The sequence below is a fragment of the Taurulus bubalis genome (assembly GCF_910589615.1).
Source record: "Taurulus bubalis genome assembly, chromosome: 6".
Taxonomy (NCBI): domain Eukaryota; kingdom Metazoa; phylum Chordata; class Actinopteri; order Perciformes; family Cottidae; genus Taurulus; species Taurulus bubalis.
In genome coordinates this window covers 7133407-7158306 of record NC_136594.1, presented here as the reverse complement: position 1 = coordinate 7158306, position 24900 = coordinate 7133407, and the positions used below count along the sequence as shown (strand labels likewise).

At 42.7% G+C, this 24900-nt stretch overlaps 3 protein-coding genes across 3 annotated transcripts; 1 reads left to right on the top strand and 2 right to left on the bottom strand.

The window, feature by feature from the left end:
- Positions 1 to 594: 594 nt before the first annotated feature.
- On the top strand, positions 595 to 18272 carry slc5a10 (solute carrier family 5 member 10; the record flags this gene model as incomplete). The annotated part of the gene is made up of 15 exons (XM_079219356.1): positions 595 to 702; positions 845 to 916; positions 1691 to 1795; positions 2496 to 2555; positions 2903 to 3007; positions 3108 to 3213; positions 3314 to 3394; positions 3490 to 3695; positions 6231 to 6366; positions 13874 to 13981; positions 14078 to 14228; positions 14357 to 14525; positions 16353 to 16568; positions 17724 to 17817; positions 18079 to 18272. The coding sequence occupies 15 exons, from the start codon at positions 595 to 597 to the stop codon at positions 18270 to 18272; spliced, it is 1911 nt and encodes a 636-aa protein (XP_079075482.1).
- fam83gb (family with sequence similarity 83 member Gb) lies at positions 4311 to 12330 on the bottom strand. The gene is made up of 5 exons (XM_079219358.1): positions 11670 to 12330; positions 9952 to 10119; positions 8917 to 9041; positions 6977 to 8366; positions 4311 to 5426 (listed from the first exon to the last, which is right to left on the bottom strand). The coding sequence occupies exons 1-5, from the start codon at positions 12159 to 12161 to the stop codon at positions 5055 to 5057; spliced, it is 2547 nt and encodes an 848-aa protein (XP_079075484.1). The 5' UTR covers positions 12162 to 12330; the 3' UTR covers positions 4311 to 5054.
- A 2034-nt stretch (positions 18273 to 20306) lies between the features above and the next one.
- Positions 20307 to 24367, bottom strand: LOC306738259 (GRB2-related adapter protein-like; the record flags this gene model as incomplete). Its single annotated transcript, XM_079220087.1, has 5 exons — positions 20307 to 20486; positions 20569 to 20878; positions 23210 to 23329; positions 24027 to 24124; positions 24290 to 24367. 5 exons carry the CDS (start codon positions 24365 to 24367, stop codon positions 20307 to 20309), a joined length of 786 nt encoding a protein of 261 aa, XP_079076213.1.
- Positions 24368 to 24900: the final 533 nt, after the last annotated feature.

Sequence of the window (24900 nt, the reverse complement as noted above, 5' to 3'; positions counted from 1 at the left end):
TGTGTGTGTGTGTGTGTGTGTGTGTTTGTGTGCATCAGCGTGGACTCTGGTCCACAAGAGCATCTGCTGTACTTCACTGCTCAGCCACACCATGCACTCCATTATCCCCTAGCACAGCATGTGTGTCAGCGCTGCAGGTGCCACATTAAGGTGATGTGTTGAATCATCAATTTAACTAAGAGACTGCCCTCTTCACATGTTCAAGAAACACAAAACACTCACTTTCTGTAACAGCTCGGTTAGCTAGCAGTTCGGCCGAGACAAGTCTTCTAACAAGGGCTGGAGTGTGTGCGTGTGTGTGTGTGTGTTTTTTTACTGTCCGTGTGTTAATGTTAGTAAGCTTTGCATATGTGTTGGAGGGAAAGTGAGCAGCGTCTAGCGGTTTCCAACATGTTTTAGGGGATGTACTTGTGTTCAGGGTGTTTGCAGAGCAGGTCTACAGTGTCGGATTGTGAGAGGCGGTTGATGAGAGTTACTGCACAGGTGTAATTCGGCAGGTGCATGTGTGCGTGTTTGTGTGTGTGCATGTGTGGCTGCAAGGAAAGGGCAATACAGGTTTTTTTTTAAGTGTGTGCATTGCTGTGGACATTGAAGATGTCAAACTCCACCACCAACTTCTATGCCCTGAGTCAGTCCTTCAGCTCCCCTGACATTGTTGTCATAGTAACCTACTTTCTTCTAAACATCGCTGTCGGCATCTGGGTGAGAGTCAGTGGTGTTTAAATACCACATGCATATGTGTGTGTGTGTGTGTGTGTGTGTGTGTGTGTGTGTGTGTGTGTGTGTGTGTGTGTGTGTGTGTGACGTGTTCTGGATGCTCGAGTGTAACAGTCTTCTCTGTCAGTCATCATGCAGGGTGAGCAGGAATACTCTGAGTGGATATTTCTTGGCTGGACGGGACATGGCGTGGTGGCCGGTAAGTGTGTGTGTGTGTGTGTGTGTGTGTGTGTGTGTGTGTGTGTGTGTGTGTGTGTGTGTGTGTGTGTGTGTGTGTGTGTGTGTGTGTGTGCTCTACAACATCTCGCTTTTTCTGATAAAAGAAATCTGATCTGCAAATATCAGTAAGCTTTGCTATTATTTGGTTTGGCAGATTTAGCCAAAATACATATTAATCTGTGTACAAGAGGTGTAATTTGTGGATTCAATGTTATGATACTTCTACTCCACTGCAGTTCAGATCAAAATGTTGTACTTTTTACATATATATGTTCAGATTAAGTATTTCCTTAAAAAAACTAATTATAAATGTATAAAATATACCACATTGATGAATATTAAATTAGCAGTTCCCACACTTATTGGGTCGTGACCTTATACAAAAAGATTTGGGGTTTTGGGGTTTCTTATGGCGAGTCTAAAATCTTCATATAGTTTCATTTAAATAACAGTTTGACACCCAAAAAGGGTGAAAGAGAACAAATGCAACAAATCTTGTAAACCACTGGATTAAACTAACTAAATAATGTAGTTAAAATGAGCACCACCTCAATTAGCTACAACAGTAAAATGGCTCATATGCATTGATGCATCAGTGTTAACAACAATGTAATATATGATAATATATTATCCACTCTTCTGCAAAACCAGTACTTTTACTTTTGATACTTAGAGTGCCTTTTAAGTAAGCTTATATATGCAGAACTTTTACTTGTAAAAGAATGTTTCTTAAATTGCTGTACTGCTACTCCAGATTGGAGCGTCTCTCTTTGCCAGTTCAGAAGGCTCGGGTCTGTTTATTGGTCTGGCTGGTACCGGAGCTGCTGGAGGCATCGCGGTCACTGGTTTTGAATGGAACGTGAGTAGACGAGCGCACGCCACACGTCTGTCCATTCAACGGAAACATTATGTGATGCTTCTCTATCTATTGACAGTAAATAAGCACATTAGTAGCACTTGAATGGCACTTACTTATAGCACTTTGTAGTTTTTCTTTCTTGAATAGATTGTACTTTCTTGATTCTTGTACTCATGTTTGAATGCACTTATTGTAAGTCGTTTAGATAAAAGTGTCCGCTAAATGAAATGTAATGTAATGAAGAGCTAGTCTGCTATTCCATGTACATGATGGGTTTTTTTGCGGTTTGAGGTATTAATAGGGCTGACTAGACAAACACAAACTGTTTGTGGCAGAAAAAAACAACATGCAGCTCCAAGAACTCATCTCTCATTTGTAAAAGTGGTATTACCTAATAACCTCTCTCTACTGTGTGCAGACCAAAGAGCTGAAATCAGTTTTGCACGGTGCATTTGTGTTTTAATTAACCTTCTTCAACAGCTGTTGCAGGCAACTGGCTGCAGAGGGCGGCAGCAGAACATGTTCAACGCTTTAGAACTCTATTAGTTGGTGTGCAGAACATGAGGCACAAGTCAGACAAGGCCTGCACCTACAGAGTTCAACGATGTATCTCAGTTATACGAGAGATTTATTATCTCTTGTGGACAATCTGTTCAAACCTCTCTGTCCTCTTTCTGTCTCCTTTCCTTCTTCCTCTCAGGCCACCTATGTGTTGATGGCTCTGGCCTGGGTATTTGTGCCTGTCTACATCTCCTCAGGGGTTAGTCTGCACACACACACACACACACACACACACACACACACACACGTAAACGAACACAGATCTATGTCTGTTTGTTAAGGCTGGTTCAGCAGGTACATTTAGATGCCAAGATACATTCCCCACCTTGAAAATTCCCCAACAGGGTGTTTCACTACACCACAAACCAACTGTCAAACAAAGAGCGAGAATTACTTTATTTTGCCTCCGTTGGTACATAATTATGGTACATCATTATTTTTAAAGTGTGAACTTGAATCCAACAAGTCTCTTCTGCGTAGCTGCGGTGTGTTTAAGAAGTTGAAATGTGTATGTGTGTGTGTGTGTGTTTGTGTGTGTGTGTTCAGATCGTGACAATGCCAGAGTACCTGGGCCGTCGTTTTGGAGGAGGGAGGATCAGAACCTACCTGGCTGTCCTCTCGCTGCTGTTGTCCGTCTTCACAAAGATATCCGTACGACAAAGTCACGCTCACTATTTGGCAGCGTTGTCTTCCCATCATCGAACTTCACCTGCTATGAGATTGAATCTTTGTTGTGTGTTTCCGTCTCCAGACTGACCTCTACTCCGGAGCCTTGTTTGTTCAGGTGTGTCTGGGATGGAACCTCTACCTGTCCACTGTCCTCATGCTGGTGGTCACTGCTCTCTACACTATAGCAGGTACACAAACAACCACACGCACACACACACACACAATCACATCTGGGGAAACTCATACGTCGGGAAAATATTCCCACAACACACACTCGCTTCCTTTCAGGTGGTCTTGCTGCCGTCATCTACACCGACACTCTCCAGACATTCATCATGATTATAGGGGCAGTCATCCTGACAATCACTGGTATGTACGATCATCTTCATTTATAAACCAGCACAACAACTGCAGTGATGTTTAAGGATTGTATAGTTGGAGTTATGTGTTCCCCCCATCCACAGCCTTCAACAAGATTGGTGGCTACAGCAATCTGGAACATGTGTACCGCATGGCGGTGCCCAGTAAGATCATACCCAACAGCACCTGCCACCTGCCGCGTGAGGACGCCATGCACCTGTTCAGAGACGCCGTCACTGGAGACCTGCCCTGGCCCGGCATGACGCTGGGGCTCACCATACTGGCCACCTGGTACTGGTGCACTGACCAGGTACACGAACAAAACCATGCAGGAAACACCACTGCTGCAGATATAATGTGTGTTATACTGCAGTTCCTCTCACGGCCACTAGAGGCTTGTCACAAGAGCCCTTACGAAATTGATGAACCTTGCTCTCAAAATAAATTAAATAATTGCATACATTGTCACAACGTACAGGTGTTGACATCTTCTAATATGTGTTCTTTAAAATTAAAGCTTTTTTTTTTTTTTTTTTAAGTAGTTTTGGAGTAGTTAACTACAGGAAGTTAAGTAGTGTCTTTTAAGTTTTGGCCGTTTTTGACCAACAATCTAAAAACTGGGGAAGCTGGCATAAAGTAATACCACTGCTTTGCTTTACCGGATTTACTTGAATCCAGTGGTTTATATTTGGAAATTAAACAGAAAGTCTGTAAACTGTCCAGTGCATTAAAAAAGACTGTGTTCACTCAACCACAGAAAGTAAGGTCGGTCAAAGTCGAACAAGGAAGTTGTCCCACACACAGTTTTGGTAATGATCTTAGTTATTTACTTCCCTTTCAGTATGCCAAATTTTCCCTAAATATTGAAATGTTGACGGCTAACTGTCAATTTACCTGAACTGGTTGAGGCAACAACAGAGCTGAGTCAGCAACAATTTGTCTTTTTATTTACAGCATTCACTTTTGGTCCAACATCAGTGTTTAAAATTGCATATATACCAGATATCAACACAGCAGCCCGACCCTAACACCATCAGTAACCAATCACAGTGGCATCAACACCAAAGCCTGACTCTTATATCAGTGGGGAGACACAATTGGGGGTTTTGCGTGTCGCAGATACACTTACATTTCTATATTTACAGTAAACGGTTCTGAAAAAGAAAAAGCAGTTGAGGTAATTAAGAAATATTTGTTCAAAGGATTAGTAACAAAATTGAAGTGCCTGAGTTGGCAGAGGAGATCTGGTTATCAACTACAAAATACAAAATACACCGCCATTGGTGGAAATCTTGAGGGATCTTGAGGGATCCATGCTCAAAGGGTTTATTTCCTCCCAGGTATCAGTGTCTGCCTCTACAATGCATTATCCCCCAGACACTACGGAAACCATCCAGTCTGAAGCCTTTAGCATTGAAGCGTTAATTTTTTTTTTAAGCTGATGTGATTAATTGACAGACAATACCTCTTAAAACATATTAAATCAAACTGCCAACTGTTGTTGATATAGTCAAAAAAAAAAAAAAAAAAGGAATAGTCCTTGTATGTTGAGCCTTCGGGGGATTTGAAACAGGAAATTAAACACGTGCCACAGATGGAGACAATTCCACACTGCAGAGTCACCACTTTCTTAGAAGGCCATGAGCAAACCTCCTCGAGTCCCACAGTTCTACGTATCGGCCTTGTTATTTTGAGACGCTTTCTTCTGCGACGCTCCACCTCGTGCCCTTAAATGTCTCAAATTGCTCAGCTTTGAAAAAGATACTCCGAGTAACCCGGTCTGGTTGCCCGGCTGCTGTGCAGAGGCGGAAGCCATCTTCCTGTAACTCGGGCTGTGGCGCCGCGGCGACCGGCCGGAGCGTGTCTCTGGGCGCAGCTGGCCCGAGTCCGGCTGCAGCGTTTGACCCTGCCAGTAACGGTGTCCTCCAATCACCTGGACGTCCGGTCGGGTGGAGCGGTGATAGCTTCCTGGTTTGGCGACGATTACTTTTGGTCCTCTCTGACGCGAGTCACGACCCGGAGATTTCGAGGTCTGGAACAACTAGACGGAGAGAATAAGCAGAGAGGATGAGTAGGACGTCATGGAGGCCAGAAGAGCTGCACGCAGTGTTTATGTGTGAGGTTTCAGGGGACTGGGAATCCTCCACGACCCATTTCACACATGGAGTATATTCTCAAATATGAATTTCTTCTAATAAGTTTCCTTTTCATCAAACCTTATTAATATAAAGGTAGTAATCTATTTAAGCTTCCACAGCTTTCTGTATGAAAGCTAGTTGGTCTTAAACACATAATGGGTCCATTGCCAGAGCTATGGGGGGTTGTTGAAAATGGCTACATGACCACAAATATGTCCATAAATGTTTTTACCCTCTTTTGAAATATGGAAAAATATTCACAGCAGCAGCTGTATCATAGTCATCATATGTTTGCTTTGTTTACACAACACAGAAAATTCCAACCCTAGTTTGACTTTCCTTTTTGATCATCATGTGAAAGCCAGGAAACTGTAAGCGATGCTTTTATTACATTCTGGTTCGACAACAGTCAATACAACCTATTTAAGCTTCAACTAGAACTACAAATAATCTATAAAATCCCACAGAATATTGTATACACCACCAATGTAGCACTGTCACAGCATTTTAGACTGGATTTTAAAATCGTGATGAATTTTCAGGAATATATGGGAACTTGCTCGTGAATATATTTCTGATCTGCTAATCCTAGTATCTGTTAGAGTGCATTTTATTTGAATCTATGTATATTTTACATCCTTTGAGAAGTGCTGTATGAATAAAGTTAATAATATTGTTGTCATTTGTGTTTCTGTGTGTGTGTGTAGGTGATTGTACAACGGTCCCTGTCTGCGAAGAACATTAGTCACGTGAAAGGAGCATCAATCCTGGCTGCCTATCTGAAGTTGCTGCCCTTCATCTTCATCATCCTCCCTGGCATGATCAGCCGAGCTCTCTATCCAGGTGCGTGCAAGCACATGTGGGCTGACAATCACACCTTTTAATTTGGAAAAGGAATGTGTGTTTACTGTCAGCGGGTAGTGGCTTGCTTTTTATCCGGCTGCTGAAGCGCACCCTTTTTTGTGGGATTTATGGAGAAAGCGTCTGTGTTTTGCAGAGTAGGACTAATTGTTCATAACAAACACTACTCTTGGGAACCTCTGCCCTTGTTTTTCATTACTCATTTAACATAACACATGTATTTAAAAGATTAAGACAAGCATTGTATCAACATCTTGTCAGTTGAATCTAAGGCAACAACTAAAAAACACAAACGCATGTTCTCACAATTAAGAAGCAAAAAGAGAACTTTTAAAATTGTTAATTTGATGTGAGTCAATTAATTGACTAATCTTTTTCACCTAACCGAGAAGGGTAAAAGAAATGCCATCACAATTTACCAGACCAGGTTTGGGTCTAAACACCTAAATTGAGCAAATACGTGGCATTTTTGCTTGATAGATGACTTAAAATCTTAATGAATCTCATGAATTATCTGTCAACAGACTAAGCGATAGATTAGAAATATTGTCCTATATAACATAATATTATTGTATATATCCTGATATAATACCTGCCCTATGTGCCTATGTGGTGACTGGTGTCCATGTCGACGGAGCTGCTGTGATTGGCGGATGAGGTCAGTGCTGTCTTCTGACTGGCTGGCCGGCCGCAGATCCAGCATGCTCTGGGAGAGGCGGGCCATCATGTTGACCCCGTCTCCTTGGCGATTCCCGCGCCCTGACCCTGTCGTCGCTCCGTTGATCAACGGGTCGCTCAGCTCCGGCTGGGAGCGTTCATAAAAGTCCTCCTCTGATGCCGTGGAGTTGCTTGAGGGAACGTCATCGACCGCCCGGTCGCACAAGACCTTGGTGCTGTCTTGGCTGCCTTCACCCGTGCTGCCAGAGTCCCTGCCGTCGTCCTTTGATGTTATGCGGCCACGGGCGGGCGGCAGCTCCTCGCGGGTTCCCTTTGTGTTAAAACCGTCGAGACTTTCCAACTGGTCCATTTTTATCAAAGAGACCTGTGTTGGGCCGGGCTGCTCCGGGGAGGCGGGGTCTATGACCAACTGCAGAGTGCGGCGCTTCGGAATAGGAGGCTCTACAGTCTGAGTCTCTGGCCTTTGTTCGTCACTGTTTGTAGGCTGTGAATCAGCAGTAACATTGGATGGTGACGGTGCATTCGTGTGCGTGTCTGGTATTAAAGGAGCGTTAGGCTGCGGAGGGGGCCCACTGGAATCTGTTGCATCAGTTTGGTCTTTATTCGGAGCGGTGTGCGTTTTCTCTTCGGGTTGTTTGTTGGTTGGACTCACAGGAGTAGAGACGGCTGCACTCGTATTCCCAGAAAGATTTTCTGCTGCTCCTGCAGCTTTTGCATCCCCACCTGAAGCAGGTTCCTTAGTCTTTGCAGCTAGCAGTGGTGCACTGAAGCGTATAGCCTGGCTGGTCTCAAACATCTCCGACCTCTGTAAGTGAACCTGATTGGCTCGCTTATCGTCCCTAACGTTGATGAAGCCAATCACGTCGCTTGGTGGGTCTGGATCCGGCCATGTGGGCAGGTACAGGGTCATGTGCACTTTCTCCAGGTGGGCTAATCCCGGATGTAAGGGTGGCTCTTCAAAGACATGTCTTAAAGGTTTTTTCATAAACTTAAGCCCAGTGGGATGCTGGGAGTTCTTGTTGCTGGAATTTTGGTCAGAAGAAGTGGGACTTGGGTAGGTTCCTGAGGAAACCAGGGCGTATTTGGGATTGATTAGCTTCCTGGCAATAGCAGCTGACACCGGAGCAGGAGCCACATGAAGGACCGGGTCGGGGATTGGTTCATCGACCATGGGGACCTTGTTTAGAGACACACCCCTGGACACGAGGTAAAGGTCACAGAACTGCAGGTCGAAGGTCTCCACTGCCTGTCCTGTGATCACAGTGATGAGGTTACGGTCCAAACGAGAGGAGGACCAGGTGAAGCTGGAGGAACAAAGATATGGAAACGTAAATTGCCATTGTTGCAACATGGCCAAGGAAAACATTTTATCTCTTGTGATTATACCATATTTCAAAGTATTTTAAAAGGCATACGTTTTTGTTTGTCAGAACATTAGACAATATTGGTGAAAAATGTTGCTGTCGCTGTGTAGCTTTCAGCCCATTCATCTCAGTGTTCCAGATGTAACTATTTGGTCAACAGTTGCCCTTTTACACATCCAGCAGACATGGAGAAACACATTTATAGGAGTGTTTTTGGCTCCCGCACAAATATTCTCTCAGACGCTAACTTGGGTCTCTCTGCTGTTTGGTGCTTAGCAGGCAGTTTAACTTTGGCTTTTTAATGCTTTTATGCTGAAAACTGCTGCTGGAAACTGGGTGAGAGGGCCAAGATTGAACAAAAACAGTAAAGTTGCGCAGCCAGTAAACAAATACTCCTTAAAGCTCCGTTGGGGGTTGTGCCTGTTACATGTCACAGTTATATAATCCGTGTTTATATGAACATTAATAATTCAAGCAACATACTGCTCACCTGTATGAACCAGAGATGGCTCTGTCGCCGTCTACCAGGAGGTACTTCTGGCTCAGCGCTCCACGCACCTTCTGTGACGACCGTGTGAAGAACTCCACACCTCCAGAGCAGCGTACACGCATATTCTACACACACACACACACACACACGGTTAATGCTGTGTAAAGAGAGGGCTCTTGGGGATTTTGTTTTGTTGGGAGGAAGGATATTGTTGAACAAAAGGGAAATAAAGGCGACAACAGAGTTCGGAGACAGAAAGAAAAACGAGAAACAGTTCCTTAAAATTGTGTCGGCTGACTCTGCAGGTTGGAGCATGGGCGGTATTTGCCTGCTTGTTCGACACACCCTGCGGTGTTTGTCTTTAGCCCTGTGATAAGGGTGTGGTTCCTGGCTGAGCGTTACCTCGTAAGTAAACGCTCCGTGCGAAATCTCACAGGGGACGCCGTGCACAAGAGTCGTAAAAGCTCATAACAACGGCAGAGATGGCAGATAAGAAGAAAAGAAAAAAAGTGAAGAGAGAGGCGAGGCTTGGCGGGTAAACGCTGTGAGGAAGGAAGAAAGAGAAATGAAAGAGAAACATGTCGCTGAAAGTAAAGTGAGAGTAGTTTATTTAATTGTCTGCAGCACAGACAGGAATGTGCTGACTGTCTCCCTCGTCCAAGACATTTAGAAAAAGCCAGAATGAAACATTAAGTGTCTTCGGCCACCAGTTCATCTCAGAGAGGCAAAGAAAAACAAAGACATTCAGCCAGTGGCTAAAAAACTAGCTGGTGCATGCATCCTATCAAGGCTTGCAGGCAAAAACCTGTTTCACTATGTCAGACCAGTGACCTTCTTTTAAATATTTCCCATTTGTTGTAATAATCTTCTTTTTGGATACGTGTCTTTAACGAAACATGTTTTATTTGAAACGTTGGAACTGTTTTCTATTATTATATACTCATCAGGAGTAGCCATCTGTCCATCTAGCTCATCACCCGGCTTATCAAAACATCATCTGGGTGTGTGTGTGTGTGTGTGTGTCTGCATGCATACCTTTAGGTGTCCACGATGCATATCAGCTCTGCCACACATGGAAAGAAAGCAGGGGACTGAAGCTGTGTCAATGATAATGTACACAGGAACTTTGCGTTTGTAGGCTGCATCCAGCAGGTCTCGAAAGATATCCACGTCTGTAAACACGTCCATCACCACGGCTATCACCTACACACACGCACGCACACACACACAAAAACACGTACACAAAAACACACAGAGGAAACCAGAAAAGGCGTTAGTGTTTCCTGGTCTGTGAGGGTGGGTTTGATAGAACAATTACACTCATTAAATCCTGAAAGAAAGCTGTGTGTTTGATAGAACAATTACACTCATTAAATCCTGAAAGAAAGCTGTGCACTTGTGAGAAATGTATCTAAAAAGTCAATCAAATCCCTGAAAAGAAAAATAATATGTCTGAACATAGATCTCTGGTAAGGATACGGCTCGACACAAACAGTGTGCAGACTGGTGATAGAGTGTGAAGTGTCTGGACAGTGTGTGTTATGTGGGTTCAACAATACATTATTAGTGAGAACATGGTACTCTTCACAACATGCCGTCTATGCACTCTTGACCCAGTTAAAAATGCAAACAAATTCATTTAGCCAATAAGCTGATCAAGAAGAATAGTTCAGTTGAACAGCAGCTTTTGAAAAAAAAAAGCCGATGGCGTTGTGTCGTAAGCAGTGAAAAAGTATTTCACTCAACAACTGGATCAATTCATCTGAAGTCTTTTGTTGCCCCGAGGCAAAGCTAGACTTATATATGCGCATGGGCCAGGTTTAACTTGAAAGGTAAAGGTTATGTATGGAGTGCAAGCATGTGACCTGAGTTGATATTCGCTGACGTCAGAGCATATTTTTCCACTGGTGTGGCGAGAGCAGACTTGTTTTATTGGAACGTTGTTGTGTGCATGTGCGAGTGTGTCCCATGTGAGAGGAGAAAGGGACAGGAAGAAGGTCTGTCAGACAACACAGAGGCGGATGATGAGTTGTAAATTAGCAAGACACTAGATTCAATTCAGTCCAAATTTATGCCCCTGTCAGATTGTTTTTGGTGGTTGTGATTTAGCCTGATGTACTGCGATGCTGTCAGCAGGGTTTGTGGGAGGGGGGGAAACAGCAAAGAAAGTCAAACCTCCAACTGAAACAATCATTCTTAATAATTCAGTGATTTAACATTGAAACAATGTTCACAAAAACATCTGACAAAGTAATTTTAAACCCACAGATATGCAGTTTACGATCACATGCGCCACAAGCCTGCAGGATATGTTTGGTGTTCTGGACTTGTGACCCTTGTGAAGCTTATAAACTTGTTTTCTTTACTTTGTAGTTTGTCGTGTTGTGGCTGTGACCTGCATTATACACTGAGCAACCAGAATATTGAAAACTATGATGTATTGTGGTGCAATAGCACTGCAATATATACAACCATATTTCACTTTGTATGATGACCTTTACTGTGGTTATTTGCGTGTTGACTCAGTGCTGTGGTCTTTTGTACTTTATTGTATGTGTATATATAACAACACAAGTGTGATCTTCAAAAAAAACAACCTGTTGAGTCAACACCTCATAAATTACACAAAGAGAGCAAGCTATTGTACTGTAAATTACAGGGTTTTTTGAGGACTTTAACTTCGTGTTCAATAATCACTTCATTATAAAAACATAATCCCCATCATCATCATCATCATCATCATCACTGCCTACCCTTTGCGCTGATAAAATGCTCTTGCGCACCACCTCCTTGATGTGTGTGTGCCCCTCGGTTGGCGGTTGCGTGTACACGGTCACGCGCGTGACCCCTCGGTATGAGATGGAGTCGGGCCAACCGAGGTCCAACTCCGCCACTGAGCCCTCGGACCGATCGGGCCAATACTGGAGCGACACCTCGCCGTCGCCCCCGAAGTTCCCGGACCCCGGCGTGAGGTTCCCCGGCCCGGGTGTCTCTGGCTTCTGATGGTGCTCGTGCCCGGGCCGGTAGGCCTCCGCTGTGTGCGCGATCCGCTCCAGCTCTGAATCCGAGAGGAACTCCCGGATGCCCTTCTCCCGGACGAAGTCCCTGAAGGCATCGCGGCCCTTGGTGACGAGGACCTCGAGAGCCAGCCGTTGGTCCTCGCTGTAGAAAAACTCCGGTTTCCCCTCGCTCACGCGCGAGTTGACGTGGTGGTTATCCAGACATTGGATCTGAGACAACGCCATGGCGCCCAAATTTATATCCACAGGTCAACGAATAGTTAAGCACCAAAACCGCCCTGACCCAGTTTCTACGCGTCGGTCCGACGGGTCAAACCTCGTGGTGGTGTGATCTCTCATTCCGGTCCATAACGTGTGCGCGCGACCTGAGCTCGTGAGGCGGTGAACGGAGAGACACCGGTAGAACCGTTCCTGAGTCAGGTTACTAACACACGTACAAGCACGCGCACGCGCACACTCAGGTGTTGGTCGACGCCCAGCGACACGCCTTCACCTGACAGGGGCCGGAGGAAGCCAGGTTCATCCGCTCCAGCCGCGGGGCCCGGCAGCTGTCTGCCAGTGAGTCAACCCTAATGGCGACACGTCCACGAGATGGAGAGACACGTTCATTAATCCTCGTTTTTTACAAAGTGTTGAAACTTGTTGGTGACTCAAACTAACTTTTGCGCTGACGAGCTACTTTTTTTTGTTTACCTCCTCTCTTTTTTTTTTGTCGGCTCGCTGTCTGTTCAAAGCACAAAAACACGACGACTGTAGAATTCCCCGAAAGACAAAAGTCTGAAATATCAGTAACGTGGCGCGTGCGTGTCTCACTCCGTCCGAGTCAAAGTCGGGTTTTCTTTTCCTAACTTTCCTTTTCAAACGTTCCTCCAGACAGAAAGTTCATCGAGGACTCCCCTCGCAACGGAAGCTCTGTCACCGGGGGCAGAAGGGCGGAATGTCCGGCGGCTGCCTGGGAAACGCAGGCTGTTAACTCCGCCCTCCTGCCGGAACGCAAGGAGACTCAAATCCGGGTTTTCGTCCCAAAACACCAAAACGGTGTAATAACTATATGGGGCCACCGTGTTTTTATCTACTGTGATACAATGTACTCTTCCTATAGGAGCGTACTTATTGTATTATTAGGATAGTAAAGTAAGTAAAGTAAGTTAAAAAAGAAGAATATAAAGGAAAACAATCTTAAGCAGGGGAATGTGAGGTGGGGCCAATTTCCTTTTTAGGAAATGCAGTGCAGATACCAGACTTGTGATTGCTGGTTAGAGACGTGACACATCTGTTGGAATTTTAGAGATTAAAAAGAAATTACTCATGCATGTCTGGATCAGAATTTATATAGTTCAAGATTAGGGATACCTAGATAGAGATGTACAAAACAGACAGATGACCCATTTTGTGGGTCCACTTTGTTTTATTATCACCCAAGAATTAATTTAAACACCTTGTAAAACGTATAAAATCACAGCGCAGCCGTATACATAATTTAGAGCTCAGGTTAATGACAGATAGACACGTCTCTTCATAACTCTGATGTCCCATGAAAGAGTGTGTATTGTTATTTCACAGAGCAGGGAGGTATTTCCTGTGTGGGTGTTCATAGTTTTGCACACACCCGCCTGGGTTTTTTGTACATGCACATACTTGCTCACTGCAAAAGAATGAATAATAATTATACATGTCCAGCTACTGTTTTTTGGGGGCGAAATGTTGTAATAATGTAATACAAGGAGAACATTTTGTCATCTGTTGCATGTGATCTGCCCAAGTGGAGCCATATGTAACTCATAGCATTGCATATAAATAATATAGTTATTTTAAATTGAAGTACTTTTAATTTGACCCTAGATCCTTTACCTCTCTATAAGTAGAAATTCGAGCCACATGAATTTTGTTACGTCTTCTACCCCTTTGTGTGAATGACTCGTGTCTTCATATTCCAGACACTGTAGGATGTGTGGATCCAAAAGAGTGTGTGCGAGTGTGTGGAGCCGAGGTGGGATGCTCCAACATCGCCTTTCCCAAGCTGGTCATTGAACTCATGCCAAGTGGTGAGAATTCTGTTATTTCTAAATGTGTCAACTGCTCTTTAAAAAAAGTGTGTTATCCACATGTGTGTGTGTGTTCATCTGTGTGTTGTATTACAGGTTTGCGTGGACTTATGATAGCGGTGATGATGGCCGCTCTGATGTCATCGCTGACCTCCATCTTTAACAGCAGCTCCACACTCTTCACCATGGACATCTGGAAGAAGCATCGCCAACGGGCCTCGGAGAAAGAGCTGCTATTGGTCGGCAGGTAAGTCACTCGCAGACGGATGATCAGTGGTCAGAGAACATCTGGATGGTCCCATGTGACACACGAACACTTATGCAGGACCAATAAAGAAAAGAGAAGCTTAAGGTGAAAGAGATGTTTTTTTCCAGGATCGTGACTGTGATCTTGGTGGTGGTGAGTGTGGTGTGGATCCCCATCCTGCAGTCGGCCAGCAGCGGCCAGCTGTATGTTTACATCCAGTCGGTGACGAGCTACCTCGCTCCGCCCGTCACTGCGGTCTTCACCCTGGCCATCTTCTGGAAGAGGACCAATGAGCAGGTAACACACAAACAAGTTGTTTTCATTTTTCGGCTTATTTATTCATGGTTTTGTCTATAAAATTGTTTAAAATGCCCTCAAAAAGTTCCTATGATCACAATCCAATGGGATGCCTGTAAATTGTGTCTGATTAACAGTCCAAAACCCAAATATATTTAATCAACACAAATTATATTTTTATTATTTTTTTTGTATTTTTGCTGAAAAAATGACTCAAACAACATTGGTGTACCATTGGTTTGGTGATTAGTAATCAGCACAAATTACTGTCAGAAACATATAAGTATACTAGCATTTAATAATTTAAATAAACATAAATAAATCTTATTCCACAAACTCCTTTGTGACAACTTCAACGCACACAGGAAACATATATTGTCACACACATAACTGTGTCACACGTAACTGTCACACACAAAGCCAAACGAAACTCATCAAGAACATACTGGAGTTTAAACGGTCTTCCTGCACTGTTTGTCCCCTCTCCCACACTGTACTGGTGTTCAGCTTTATTAGCCTCACATGGGATCCAGCTGCCAACATCTCTCGCAGCTTGGTGTGAAGCCCATGTGTGTGCGCGCACTTGAATGTCTTTGTGTGTTACTCCCTTGTTCTATGAAGTGTATTGTTTATTATTTCCTCAGTAGAAAACCAGCATGAGTGTGCTGCTCCTTCACTTGAACAGATGAAAGTATTTTTTTTGGCAGATAACAGAGTGCAAGTGAGAGAAAGTGTGATTATTAGAAGATAAAGGTTGACAGAAGGAGGTAAAAGAGATAACACGGCTGTAGTAAAGGTGTGTTTCAGCCCAGGGCTATAAAGTGCGTGTTGAAAATTTCTCCTACTGCAAGTAAAGACCAGTCCGATGGGTAGTCGAGATTTAATCCCTGTTTTAATAGAGCTTGCCTGGGTGTGTCTGCTCGCTGTAAACACGCTTTTAACTACTAACATAAAAAGGGTTTTTTGGTCACAATGAATGGGTTTTCTCCCTTTACTCTAATATAACTATCGCCTTTTTCCAACTCTGAATGAAGCTACAAAGAGTATATTTTAGTTTACTAACAACAATAAACACTGAGTTGGTGATTTGCCATTGGAATAAAAGCTATAGCTAAAGATTTAGAAATGTTGTACAGAATCCTACATTTTATGACATATTATGGCATGTTATTTAAAAAAAAGGGTCAGTAGCAATGTTACGCTAATAGCAAGATCTTTTTTTTTTTTGCTCACATAACACAGTAAGCATATTGCTTAGAGAAGCTTAATGCCGTTGAATCATGGGGTCAAAGGGCACACATACTTCACCATGCAGGATGTGACACACACTGACTAGTCTCACATGGTAGAGCGCAAACAATATAGACTGTTTTATATGGGAACATGAGAGGTGTATTCTTTTAACCAGAACGTCAAATGCAACTTGTAAACATACCAATTAACTCTGCAATTAGTGTCATTACATCTAGGCACACTTGGCGTCTGTTTTTGGTTTGGAGTAATAACATGATAAGTAGAAGTACATATGATCTGCGACATAACGATTTTTTTGATTTGTGTTAAGTCGAACCACATTCTTTGCTGAAGGCTGAACAAAGACGAAGACAGGGAGTTATTTGTGTCACGGCAGGCACACAAGTGTGTTTAAGTGAGAAGTGACACGATGGTGATAGATTATCATGGTGAGAAAGTGAGAGTGTGACAAGACCGAACACACCCAAAATACTGACGCTTTCAGGAGCAGGAAGTTTAGCATATTAATTCACATTAAGGGAATGTAATGTAATCAGAGTTAATGTGTTTGTGTGTGCATTTGTGTGCATTCAGGGTGCGTTCTGGGGCCTGATGGTGGGTTTGGTGGTGGGTGTGTGTCGGATGGTGCTGGAGTTTTCCTTCCCGCCTCCCAGATGTGGAATCGTGGACTCGGCACCTGCAGTCCTGCGCAGCGTACACTACCTCCATTTCGCCATTCTGCTCTGTGGACTCACTGCTATTGTTGTCACTTTAGTATCACTGCTCACACCGCCGCCCAGCCACGAACAGGTGTGTAGACACAGATACAGTAAATAAGAGATGTATGAGGGAAGCAATGCTTATGTGAGTATTTTGCTGTTGGTACACCTGTAATGTTATCTACTAAACAGAACGTAAAGGAGCAGGTTTTATCGGAAGGTTGGCCTCCGTGTTATAGACAATCAAAGAGGCCAAACCTATCTATATGCAAAAGATCAACAATCAAACAAAGAACTAAATCTTAAGTACAGTAGAGCTATTGTTGTACACAATAGAAAGACGCAAGCCAGTGAGCCATTTGTCACATTTGACTTTATTCTGACCTGTGAACTCAAAATGCAAACAGCAGCCGCTCTGATCTCACGACACATTTCAAGAAAATTAGTCCGAAAGTCTTGGAAATGTATTGAACCTCCCTTAAACACACTGAGAACTATTGACAATGCTTGTTATATACATAAGACATGCAGAACATCCACAGTATCACAGTATAGGTGGTTTAGGTGAATTTTGTTGCATAAACAATAGTATCCATACTAACTGTGATGGCCCTATGTTATCTAAGATAAAGAAGTCTTAAAAAAAAGTCCAGATTAATCATGAATCACACATGGAAATAAAACTGAAGTTACACTTCAGATTGGTCTGTCTTGCCAACAAAGACATGTGAAGTAGTTGGGGAAATATGCTTTATTTATTTCTTGCCGAGTGTTAGAAGTAGATATTTATACCACTCTCATGTTTGTCTATTAAATATGAAGCTACAGCCAGCATCTGGTTAGCTTAGTTTAGCATAAAGACTGAAAATAGAGGGAAACAGCTTGCCTGGCTCTGTCCAATGTAAAAAACAAAATCCACCTACCAGCACCTCTAAAGCTCAGCAATTAACATGTTGTGTCTTGTTTAAACAATTGTATCTAGCTTTAGATGTGAGATTGTGTTACTTTTAAGCCAGACTAGCTGTTTGTCCCTGTTTACAGTATTTATGCTAAGCTAAGCTAACAGGCAGCAGCTTCAGATCTTCTGCAAGAAAGCCAATAATCCTGTCAAACTGATCCTTTATGTCTGGATATTGCAATATGGACATACATTCAGCTTCTGTCCATATAGTGTTGATTGTGATTGTTCCAAACTGCATTTGCTAGTCAATAAATGTTGTTACATTTCCATTTTCTAATCTCCCAGTTGTGTAACCTGACCTGGTGGACTTTGACTGAAGAGCCACCGAGAGAAATCCCTCTTCAGAAAGTGTCCTCTGTCAGCCACCGTAGCTCCCAGGGTAAGAATATTCACAGCATCTGGAAAAAAACTAGACATCATGTGATAAAGACTCATCAACACACACACACACACACACACACACACACACACACACACACACACACACACACACACACACACACACACTGCTGGTTATTGTTTGAGTAACTTCCTGTTCCTGTGTCTGCTCCATGTGTGTGTGTGTGTGTGTGTGTGTGTGTGTGTGTGTGTGTGTGTGTGTGTGTGTGTGTGTGTGTGTGTGTGTGTGTGTGTGTTGCAGGCTCTGAGCCAACCCGACGGGGGGCATGTGGTCGGGGGACAGGATTGTGTATCTCAGCGGCGCGGCGCTCAGAGGAGACTCCAACTCCCAGAGTTCAAAATGTTAAAGAGAGTGTGTTCTGGTCCAGGTTCTGCGGTGTTAATGCGATTCTCGTGGTCAGCATTAACATTTTTCTCTACGCATACTTTGCCTGAGTAGAGGATCAGAGTTTAACATCCTGTTTCAACCTCCATTCTACGTCAATCCTGCAGATGTTGCTTGAGGTGTTGTACAAAAATAAACACTTTTTAAAGTAGAAAACACTGAGAGCACAAACCTCTAACCACAAACCTCTTAATGAAGAAAATGTTGTGAATCATCTGCATCTGGATCCACATCTGTATGAACATCTGTATCCCATAATGACAGATAATTATGATATGGGAGAATTTAAGGAAGCTCAAAAGGTCATAAAAGAAAAAAAACTTTTAAAAAAGTAACCTGGTTTTAAAGTTTGAGATAGTTATTGTACAAATTACAATGAAGCTTGTGGCTTGTAACAAGCTGACAGGAAGTGTTGCGTTAGATAAAATATGACATCTCAATAAAAGGGCGACACACATCATCTGAAAGCTTTCAAAAGATATGGTCAGAATACATTCATGTGGTTTAGGTTAAATGTTTCGATACTTTCTTTTGTTCTTAATACGTAATTGTAATGATATAGTTGTGTTTATGATGTTATGTTCGTCAAGGTTTTGTGAACCCTCAGTTATCGTTCTTGCTAGTTAGCTTGTTTATGTTGTTTGTAAATCTAAATTTCTCAACCTTTTTAATTCGTCATGTAAATTTAAATATGCACACTTTGTGTTTTGTATTTAGGAGTGCATTTGTAGCATCTAAATGATATAAAAATAATAATAAGTTTTACAATAATTTTTTATTTTTACACATTTATCAGACAGATTACAATTTATCAGAACATAAACTTGTCTTCTTTCTGGTAAACAACAGACTCCCACAAGGGGCATTGATTGACCCCAAGGTTGAGAAACATCTATGTTGCTGTGTTTTTTTAAATGGTAAAATTCATCAAGAAGAATTATTATAAAGGACCTCATGTTAATCAAAAGACAAGACATCCTGACAGTTTGTCCATCAAATGTTTATTCTTGTGATTTCTCAAATAAATTGAAAGATATGTGCATCAAAGCTACGAGTGTTGGTCCACTATTCATAACCAGTTAATATCACTCTTTATTTGTCTTGTTTAAAGGAGGTTAGAGGCACAGACAAGACGGTAAAACAAAGCAAACATAAAGTTAAATTTCACTTTTAACGAATATTTTCATTACAAGCTTTTGGTGAAAGGAGGTCATTGGGACTCAAAGGGCGACTAATCTATCAATTCCTTTTGGATTTACTAATAAATCAGAATAATATGAAACCCACAGAAGATTATCTTTGAGTTACCTGTTGTATAACAGTCCAAACCCCCAAAGGTATTCAGTTATAATGATAAAGGAAAGAGAAAAGAAACAACTTATCAAATTTCAGTGCCAGGAATCAACAAATATTTGGTATTTTTGCTTCAAACTACATACATGATTAAAGGTGGCTTAAAATATTAAAGGAGGAGTGCACAAATTTAGCTTTGCACTTATGACTGAATCAAAATCAGTGCAGCAGAACAAGATATATTGTACTTTTTTATTCCATGCATTCTTCTTCTTTGTCAAAACCTTGTGCCTACATTACCCACAATGCAAATCGGCCGTCAACATTCGGGCGTGCTATGTGCTATGCTAATTTGCCCTTGAGCCGCCAGCCTCAAGCAGAGATGAGGAGCGAGCTACAAAAGTCAGATATGATTTTTAAAAACTCTTCAGCCCAACTGACGCTGACTCAAGTGACATCACTTGAGGAAATATAGCAGCTTTCGTGCAGCTCTCTCTCTCTCGGGCCACAAAAGGCTTTATACAACTTGTATAAAGTGCAATAGTTATTCCCAATACCCTTGAAGTATTTCTTTACAATATGTATATTGTATTTATGATTAATGTTGTGAAGTACAAAATTTCTCATTGGAAATTACAAAAACTGTGAGCTGATACAGAAAATACAACTTTGGGGCCTTCAGTCAATATCGAAAATCGGTGTCAGTGCATTTATCAATAAGTAGATTAACTGTTTCATTAATAGTTAGATCATTGGATAAGTAGTCTAAGCCCCTCCAGTGTTATATGTCGTCAGTGGTACAGCGGCTGGACGTATTCTGGCGGAAATATTCCTACTCTGCCTCGACAGCGGCCTCTCCAGGCCAGTGAGCTCGAGCAGTCCAGCAGGTCGATGACGTCACCACGCAGGAAGTGGAGATGGGCGGTCTGAGGGGGGGTGTAGTCGCAGAGCGCGTGAGCCAGACGGGGTTTCTGCACAGGGACAGAGCGAAAGACATCAGACAAACAGCCGCGTGATCAAAAGAAGCTGTTTATGAGGTGCAGCCATGCTCACCCCCGCAGCTGGTTCAGGGACACGATGGGAGGTCTCTCTCTCCGGGTGAGCGGGGTGAGAGAGGAGGCGGGCTGAGGGGGGGGACTCCTGAGAGTTGCCTTTATAAGGGTTGGGGTACGGGTTACGTTCAGGTTGGGACCGCAGAAGAGGGGACGGAGGAAGGTCTCTGAGGCAGACCACCTTCTCCACGGCGATACTGTGACTTCTGTAGAAATCCACCAACCGGTTGAGGGATCGGAACGACTCGTCCCAGATGCAGTACTGACCGCCGCCTTCCAACACCCGGAAATGCTCCACCCTCTCGCCGTAACTGCAAAATAAGAGAGGTGAGAAAGGCAACTGTACACTGAGCTACAGCTGCACAGCTATATATACAGCTATATCAAAACGCACACACACATGAATAATCAATTAACCTGCTCTGAACTGTTCTGAGAAGCTCTCGTTCAGTTAGAAAGTACTTTCTCTCACACTGAGCAACTCCCTGAGTGAGGAGCTGAAACAATCGATAAATAATTGTTCACTATTTTGTTTATTGATGAAATGCTTCAGTCATTTCTCAAATCTGAATTTTTTTCTCTATTTTATAAGAGAGCAAACTGAACGTCTTTGAGTTTGGGATTGTTGGTTTTGTTTTGCACCATGGAAACACAATTTAGTTCCTCCATACTGTACTGTATTTAAATGGATGACTCTCTTGCCAGCTATGATGCGTATTTAATCATATTGGTATTCATTATGGAAAGAAAAGAACTCAATAATACTTTCCACCATAAAAACTATTTTCACATACTTTGGTCTTGTGTAATGTTTTTGTTTGATGCTGGTTGCTGGTTTGTTGGGAGTAAATGTGTTTGTGTAATTAGTTAAAGACGGAAATGTATTACCATTTCAAAAGAAACATGCACGATGTACTATTACACTCCTTCAGCTCCTCCCTTACACACCTGAAGATAATTACATAATGACTCCAAAAGGAGGATGACACCACTAATAGGGTTGGTTTGCTGAGATGCGTCAGCTGGAGAAATGTCAGGGGTTTTATAAGTTGGCCTGCAGGGGTTTCCTCACATGATCCCATCTTCCTTCTCCGGTTCCTCCCACAGTCCAAAGAAATGCAGTTATGTTAGAGACTCTAAATTGCTTGGGTGTTTGGCTGTCTACTGCAGCGTCCCACTGATGTACTACATGTGTTTAGAATAAACCGTGCTTCATAAAAATGTTCGTTTCCTGTTATTTTACAGTTGGTATAGAAGAAACTAAAGTGTATTTCATATGTTTTATGCTAGCAAGAAATGATGCAGACCTTCCTCACAGAAACATTTGGACTTGTCACAGTAGGAACTGCACAGGTGTTACTCATAACACTAACGATGGCTCTGTTGGGTTCAAGTGTCCCAGTAAGAGGGTGACAGGGAACCAGCCTGTGCGATATCGTAACCCTGAAATCAAAGCAGCTGAATGAAATCAGTGATCATTGATTTTATTATTTACACCTGCGTCAAAATGTCTTCAGTGAAAAAGGCCCATCAAACTGCTGTTGGACAAACAGACAGCAATATGTCCTCTTCATGTTTTCACGAGCTGTAGGGATACCATTTAAAAACATTGGACGCAAGTAATTTGAAAAGCAGGTACAAAGGATGGATAGTTCAGAGGAAGTTCACCTGCTTTGTATCTCACATCATTATGTACTTATGTCATTATGACGAACTGCAGGCCTAATGAGGATTGAAAAAAATCTCCCTTATTGAGTGGCTGCAGTTTATAACTATGAAAACACATCTGTTATGACTCCTATGAACTGTTCTTGAACATCATCGCCCTCTGTCGATCCTTCTGAGGATGACACCCTGTGGACGAGTTTGAGTGTGTGTGCATAAATAAAGAAAACCTCTTATCTCCCATCCCTTGCAGGCAGACAGATGTTGTGCCTTAAAACACATGTTAAATAATATGGGCACAGTATGTGAATGCATGTCTGCGGCACGTGTCAGTTGCATAATCTACCTGTGTTTAATTCAAGACTGAGTGGTGTTACGCAATGCCCTGATTATTGAACACATTTAATTTACCCTCAATGATTAAATGTGTCCCACGTCACGTTGGTGACCCAAATTATATCTCCTCACACACACACACACACACACACACACACATACACTCTTTCTCTCTCAATGTCTGTGCAGCTATTCTATTTTTAGTGCAACGGGTTGGTACAACATTTTTAAATAGTCTGACTCTCCCCTCCACCAGCGCTAACACACACACACACACACACTCAAACACACTTTGATGCTGTACCTTGCTAATGTGCTCAATGTGACGGAAATGCAGCATCCAACTGCACAAATGACAAGGAGATGCTGCTGCCTGCATGTTTCATGCAACACTTCTGGCTGTACAGAATATCCTGTCATGTCCTTTTGAGATTAGACCCAAGATGCAGATGCAGCTCTCTGGTCATTAAATACACACAATGTTGGTTGAATGGGAAACTACAGCAGTGTAGCAGATTCAACACATGCAAATATAACTGCAGCAGCACAGCACGCAAGCATTTTAACATCACAATGTGGAAACAGGCAACAGAGGAACGTTGCATCAGCCTGCTGTGTTTGTGTGCGGTGCGTTCACTGACCTGACAGAGACTGAAAACTCTCCGGGAGCTGATTCGCTCTCCCTCACCAGGAACACTCCAGTGTCCTGCCGGTGAAGAAGCTTCTCAGCCTCGAGTCTCGACACCCGTCCAGCAAACCATCTAAAAACGCACACAAGCATTAGCTGGCATAAGTATATTTTGAATGAAAGCTCAGCTCAGTTATGTATCTCAGTGGTTCCCAACAAGGGGGTCAGGACCCTAAAACAGGTCTCAGAGAAAATGAGGGTTCACACACTTCTTTTTTTTCAGACTTTTCTCTGATATTTAGCTGATATTTATAATTAAGACTTTCTCCTCTTCAGGCCTTGAAAATTCCTCCAAATAGAACAATCCAATCAGGAAATTAAAAGTGGACTTAAGTTTGGGAACCACTGATGGTAGTTAAAGCGATCCACATCCACATGTATAATATTATATTTGCAGGAAATAATGTCTGTTTTCTATCCTAAATTTTTATTTTTTTATTTAACCTTTATTTAACTAGGAAGTCCCATTGAGATTAAAAATCTTTTTCGAGGGAGACCTGGCCAAGACAGGCAGCAGCATAAAAAACACGTAGTTATAGACAGAAAACACAGAACAAGACAAGTTAAAAGAAACTAAAAGCTAAGAGCTAAGAAACAGTGACGTAGAGTTAATTTAAGAAACATTTACATTTTTGGGAACCTGCCTCTATTTCTTTCATTCGAGATTTAAAAGCAGTCAGTGATATTAGTTCCCTGAGCTGTAAAACATTCTGCAACATAATTAATAAATTAATTTGCTGTATAAAATGTGGACACATTTTTCTTTTTACGGATAAGGAAGGAGGGAAATGTAGTTCTCTGGCACGTAGCCACGCTTCCCCTGGACCTCTGCTGTGACCCAGCAAGAATCATCCTCCATTTCTGTCACCTATAAACACACATGCACAATTATTCTCTCCATGTGGACATGCAATCTTTTTGTTCACTTTCAAAAACCACTGCTGATGACGCTCAGAGACACTTTCAAAAACCAAATCCACCCTAAAAATGTACTCACACACACACACACACACACACACACACACACACTTACCTTGATAATGTCCCCTTTCTGAAAACTGATCTTGTCTGCTTCTGATCCTGCGAAGGAGAAGAGCGCCACCGCCTCCATCCTGAACGGTCGGCAGGGGAAACAGTTTCACTTCATGAATGAAGAGACTGAATACAGCTGTGTGAATAGAGCCCTGCAGGGCGATGAAGCTCTTTTACAGGATGAGATAATCATTGTGTGTGTGTGTGTGTGTGTGTGTGTGTGTGTGTGTGGGCCGTCGCTATAACATCCTGCTCATTAGTTAATGAGGAGAGTTTTCTCGGCGCGTGTGTCCCCCTGTTCCTCCATGTGACTGAGTTACAGAGTGGGTTGAACACGTGGAGGTGGCGGCTGCCCTCTCATCTCCATCTCAGATGCCTATCTACACCCTTTAAACTCTGGGGCTTTAATGAAGCATTTCCATGAGGGAAATCAGTGAGGAGAGAGGCGGGGAAGGAACGAAAATAACCTAAAATAGAGCGCGATGACCAAGTGCTTCCAGCAGATTCACACATTAGTTATCATCCGATATGATAATTCATGTGCAACTGACATTTATTTGTAAGGCATGCCGTGGTGGAAGAAGTAGATTAAGTAGCAAATACCAGAGTGGA